The 6000-nt window shown below is 50.5% G+C and overlaps 1 protein-coding gene across 2 annotated transcripts in view; it reads right to left on the reverse strand.

Moving 5' to 3' along the window:
- LOC105032901 (phenylacetaldehyde reductase) overlaps positions 1-5262 on the reverse strand; it is a 36329-nt gene extending 31067 nt beyond the window's left edge. The window contains exons 1-2 of one of the 2 annotated variants that reach the window (XM_073258100.1): positions 4455-4477; positions 4170-4285 (exon numbers count right to left, since the gene is read on the reverse strand). In XM_073258100.1, coding sequence (XP_073114201.1) covers positions 4170-4285; positions 4455-4456 — 118 coding nt within the window. In that variant the 5' untranslated portion in view covers positions 4457-4477. Of the gene's footprint in view, positions 1-4169; positions 4286-4454; positions 4478-4934 lie in introns of those variants that run through there. The other variant, XM_010907491.4, reaches the window with a different exon arrangement.
- Positions 5263-6000: the final 738 nt, after the last annotated feature.

The following is a 6000-nucleotide window of genomic DNA, read 5'->3' on the forward strand; positions in this document are numbered from 1 at the left end:
CAGCAGCTCCGTCAGTCGGTGTCGTTCGGTGTCGGGCAATTGAGACCCGACCCAAACTTTCCTGTCGGGATTTTCTCCTATCGGGATCGCCTCGAGCTGCTCGGCTGGCGAACCTCGTTCTTCCTCCTCCCGTTGGTCCAGCTTGTCGATCGTCAGAGAACCCCTCGACTCGTCGCTTTGAGCGGAGATTTGGAAGCATCGTCGGGCGAGCTGTTGATCTCCGTGCATCTTCCCGATTCCGTTTTTGGTCGGGAACCGAACAAGGAGATGGTACGTCGAGACGATTGCCCTGAGGGCGTTCAGTCCCGGCCGTCCGAGTATGGCGTTGTAGGCCGAAGGAACTTGGACGACCGCGAAAGTTAGGTGGACCGTGCTTTGCCGTGGTTCGGTGCCGACCGTCACGGGCAGGGTGATTTCTCCTTCTGTCGTGACAGCGTCTCCGGCAAAGCCGATCAGGGGCACAAAGACCCTCCTAAGTCGGTCAGCTGACAGTTGCATTCGGGAGAAGGTCGAGTAAAACAAAACATTTGTCGAACTTCCATTATCAACAAAAATTCGTTTTACATCATAATTGGCTATTGTTGCCGACACAACAACAGCGTCGTCGTGGGGAGTTTGGATGCCCCGAACGTCGTCCTCCGTAAAGGTGATTACGTCGTCCGGGCGCGGCTTCTTCGTCGGCTCCCCTCCCGCAGATGTCCCCGGGCCCAGTCGCTTGGAGATCATGTTAATGACTCCGGCCGTCGGCTGGTTGTTCGTCGCTTCTTCAGTCGGTTGGGGTCATCGATCGGCAACTGGTTGGATCGGCGGACCCTTCCGAAATTTGCCGAGATACCCCCGGCGGATGAGAGCTTCGATCTCATCCCTCAGCTGGATGCACCGCTCGATGTCGTGGCCGTGGCTTCGATAAAATCGGCAGTACTTCCGACGGTCGAGGCCTTTTGCCTTCAGAGGCGGAGGCCGTCGCAGGTATTCCTCCCCCTCGATCTCCATCAGGATCTGCGTGCGGGGAGCGGTGAGAGGAGTGTAGGAGTCATACCTGGGGCATGCTGGCCTCGGAGTCTGTTGCCGGGGTGACTTTTGGATTCGTCGGGGTGGCGAGACCCGACTATCGATCGGGGGCCTGCTAAGTTCGGCGGGCTCCCGACCTTTTCTCCGCTTCTCTTTCGGGCCTCTGGGCTCGGCCAAGCATCGGTCGGATGCTCCTTCGTCCGCGCGCATATACTTGTATGCGCGCTCCAGTAGCTCGGCATATGTCCGGGGGAGGGTCTTGTCCAGAGAATAGGTGAATCGGGACGCCCTCAGGCCCCGCTTCATGGCTGAGACAGCCATGTCTTCGTTGAGGTCCCGGACCTCAAGCGTGGCCACGTTGAATCGCGCCACGAAGTGTCGCAGCGTCTCGTTTTCCCCTTGCTTGAGGGAGGAAAGGCTGTCTGACGTTCGCGGCGGCTTTCGGCTGGTGCTGAAATGGGCCACGAACGAGTGCTCGAGCTGCCCGAAGGAGTGGATACTTCCCGATCGGAGATCGGAGTACCAGGCCCTGGCAGCCTTGCGGAGTGTGGCGGGGAAGCCGATGCAAAAAAGAGCGTCAGTTGCCCCTTGGATCGTCATGAGAGCTTTATAGCTCTCGAGGTGGTCGACTGGGTCGGTGGAGCCGTCGTATGGCTCCACGTGCGGCATTTTGAACCGACTGGGAATCGGCTCGTCGAGGACCAGTCGGGAGAGAGGTTGGGCGGTCTGGAAGTCGACGTCGTTCGAAGACTTCTGGCCGTCCATCTGCAGCTGGGCGAGTCGGCGGTCGATTTCCTCGAACCGGCGCTCGTAGTCGTCCGCTCGTCGATGCTGGGAGACCCCAGGAGTGGAGTCTCCGAAAGATTCTGAGAGGGAGGCCGACGGCGTGCGCGGCCGTTTCTCCTTCCTTGCCCGTTCCAACGGGGAAGGAGAGGGCCGCTGGAACCGTCGGTCGTCGCGCCATGGTCGTCCCTCCTCTTCTCTGTGGGAGCGCTGTTGGGGGCGCTCGCACGGAGGCGACAGGAATCGGCGCGGTCGTCGGCGGCTGCTCCTGGAGGGCATCGGTCGGGCAGCCGGTTGCTGCTGGAGGCTTTTGACTGCGTCCGTCAGTACGGTCATCTGCCGTACGATGGCCGCAATCTGCGCCTCCGTGGTCACTGCTGGGCGCGGAGAGCTGGACTCCGCCGTCGGTGGTGGCGGGGAGGCCTCTTCCCGGCGGAAAGAGCGCCTTGCCGACCCAGTGATTCTCGATCGTTGAGCTCTTGTCTTTGTCATGCTGTCCCCTACCTGGCGCGCCAATCTGTTGCGGCCAATCGCCTCGTCGTCCGATCGCCGGGAAGCGTGCACCTGCAAAAACGAGAAGTCCACTCTGACCGGAGGCGGCTCCGACGGGGACCCTCCGACGGTCAAGTCAGAGAGGTGACTGGGCAACAGTGAAATGTAGACAGAGAGCTCGATCGAGCGGGAGAGGGGGAGAGAGAGTAGCGAGCCTGGATTTTTGGAGTCGAGATGTGGGAGAAATGGAGCGGATCCTCTCGCACTGTTGCCTTCCCCGGTTTATATAGTGGAGCACGGTATGGCACCGTCATTAATGGCGCAGACAAGTGAGGAACTGTCAACTCACTGTAGACTGTCAGAGTCGCCGTGAAAGTGTCATGTCGCCGTGTGGCCGTCAAATCACCAGGGTTGACAATGCCCCCGGCGGGACAATACCCCTAGGTAGTCGCGCCGCATGTTGCTGTCAGAATTGACAAGGTCTGGCGGCTATACGGCGATTGGAGGAGTCGACCGACCCTAAATCGGTGGCCAGCTGAGTAGTGTCGGGCCCCTCCGTTGGTCGGCGAGCTTTATGTGAGTCGGCCATCAGACCTCTGGGTTCAGTCGGTTGGGAAAGGTGCGCCCGACATATCCTCAGTCGGTCGTGAGCCGATGACTAGTCGGTGATGGTGCCCGTCAGTCGGTCGCTCCGACCGTCAGTCGATCGATTCGGCCGTCAGTCAATCGATCGGTCCCTTCGACTGTAAGTCGGTCGGTCGGTTCCTCCGATCGTCGGTCGGTCGGAGCTAGTCCCCAACCCCCACTAAAATATGACAAGCCATCAGAGTCCGTCTCTTTTTAGTTAAATTAATGCATTTAATGATCAGCCATGATACTACAAAGGAGGCCCTGCATAAGCCCATCATAATGGGAAAAAAATCCCTGACATCTTCCATGGAGTACCCTGACAAGGGCATTAATGCCACTAAAATGTTACTAGCTGTTAGAGCCCATTCTTCCTTACTTAAATTAATTTGTTGGAGCGAGTGGGTACCCAGGTGTGAGTAAAAAACCTACCCTCCTCGAGCCTTTGGCTATCCAGTTATGTCATTATTGGGGGTGGACCCCACTCGCCACAAAATGACATTATTCGTCCAACTCGAGGAAGTCGGAAGATCAAAACATAGCTCTCGAGAACATTAAATGGGGGTAAAAAATCGCTTATGACCGCCCTCAAAGATACTGACGGGATGGATGGGATGGCGTGCTTAGAGGACATAGAGATCGTCTCTTTCTGACACTCCATTCAAGATTTCTTCTTTAGATGGCGATATTGAATGGCCGACTCCCCATCAGACATTTTTTTTAAGCCTCGCGGCCAATTCGCGATTGGCTGCTGCTACTCCTTGAGCACCACGATAGTACTGCCTCTAACGGCCCAATGCACCACCGACGCCGGCCGCTTCGAAAATCTTTCGGATTATATGGCCGTGAGCATTCAGATCGAAATTGAGATCGAAATCAAAATTAAAACTGAAGCTGAAGTCAAAATTAAAACGGAAGTCGAAGTCAAAATTTGGATCGATTCAAAATCAAATCAAGCTGATCCGAAGTTAGGCTTGGATTGATTTGAAATCAGATCTAGACCAATTCGGAGGGAAGAAGGAAAGTCTCCCACATGCCCGACTTCAGCCCGGCCAAAGCCACCTATGCGCGATCTCCGAGAACGGGCAAGAAAGAAAGAGAAGGAGACGAGGGAAGAAAAGGCATATAAGACGAAAAGAAAGAGAGGGATATTGTTCTTTCCCTCTAGTCTCATCCTGTTATTATCAATAGCAGAGAAGAATAAAGAAGAAATGAAGAGAGGAAAAGGTGACGGGAAGAAGGAGAAGAGGAATGACCGTCTGCAAGCTTCCCCTCCGAGCATGCACCACATTTTTGTGCCGAGGTGACCCGTGACCGGTCGTGCTCCCTACGCACGCATGCCTCCGAGGTGACCCGTGAGCAGCTGTGCTCCCTGCGCACGCATGCCGAACCAGGGTTCAGCCTAAGGTTAGATAAATATGGTAAGAGGCTTCTAAGCCCCCACTTATTTTCTTCTCGCAGGACAGCAATTTTTAAACGTCCGAGCCGAGGTTGGAATTAGACTGAAGTGAGATCTAAAGCCGATTAGATGCAGAGCTCACATCTAAGCAAAGACAAATGATGAGGAGTCAAACAGGATTCAAGAGCTCTCTAACAGAACTCATAATTTCTATGGAGGCATGAACGGCTACTTGTTCTTCAGGGGAGAGTCGGCAAAGCCCTCCCCTCATTGTTCCGTGGAAGAGCATGATCCCTTCATTGAGTTCTTATTATCATTGCAAATTCAATATTTGGGGATAATTTAGCTCAACATAAAAATTTCAAATTTAAAAATTTTAAATAATAAAATAGATAAATAATAATAATAATAAAGAATATAAGATATGAAAGACTCAAATAGGTTTACATGGTAATGACTTCAACAAGGCTCGTTAGCTTATTTGAAGGAAAAAAACTGGTTGGAGATTATGTATATATTTATAAAATGCTGGATAAAAATCTATAATTATCCCGATCCTTGAGGAGGTCAGTGTAATAATATAATCAAAAAGAACATCCAAATTTGAGAGAGAGAGGGGTACTAAGATCCCGGACGGTGGCGCGCACGGTATATCCGCGCTGGAGGAGAAGCTTGACGAGCCAAGAAGCAATGTAACCGGACGCACCGGTCACGCACACCACCTTCCCACTCCCACTCATCGTTTCTCTTCTCCCTTCTTGCTCCCGCTTTTCAGTATTTGGTCGGAGGCGCACGGATATACATAGAGGAAGAAGCCCGAAAAGGAACACGGCATCAGACGCTTTCTGGATGGATGATAAAACGTTAGCAATTGCGACATCAAGTTTTACCCGTCCGTATATCGCAGCCACGGCTGTGCAGAATTTGACGGCCATTATCTTGGCCGTATATCGCAGCCATCATTAAATATGATTTGCCTCAAACGCTGGCGCAATTGCTTACGATGTAGGCGCCTTGTGCCCCAGCGCAAGTAGAAGGAAAAAAAAAAGAGCACAATTTCATACGATTGGCGGTGCCGAAAGCGAGTTGAGGCGGCGGTTTCAGAGGCGAGTTTTTTATCTTTTTCGATAAAAAGAGGCGTGTGGAGGAGGTCATGGCACGTGGGTGGACTTCTACGGATGGGGTCGACAAGTTGAATGATTCAGAGAGCAATCTAGGTGGCATCAATTGGGATAAGACAACATCTGAAGATTAAAATACGCATCAAAATGATCGAGAATCAATATATTATATAAAAATAAAAATATGATGGTTGAAAATCTATCGTATATCATCTAAAAATATAATTTTAATAAAAAAATTATTTTTATTTTAAATTTTTTCGATTGAAATCTGAATTTTTAATTTAAAATTTAAAATTTTTTTCGTCAACCCATCAATTAATATTAAAATTTAAAATCAGATCAAATTGGATATATATAAAAAATAATATAATCTCAATAAAATTTTAATTAAAAAAAAATTATTCTCTCTCGCTATATTTGATCGTTTGAAATCTGACTCTTTAATTTAAAATTTTAAATTTCTCTCTACCAATCGATCAATCAATATTAAAATTTAAAATTAGATCAGATCAAATATATTTAAATAATATAAAATTATTATAATTTAAAAAATATATATTAAAA

The sequence above is a fragment of the Elaeis guineensis genome, chromosome 5, assembly GCF_000442705.2.
Source record: "Elaeis guineensis isolate ETL-2024a chromosome 5, EG11, whole genome shotgun sequence".
NCBI lineage: Eukaryota > Viridiplantae > Streptophyta > Magnoliopsida > Arecales > Arecaceae > Elaeis > Elaeis guineensis.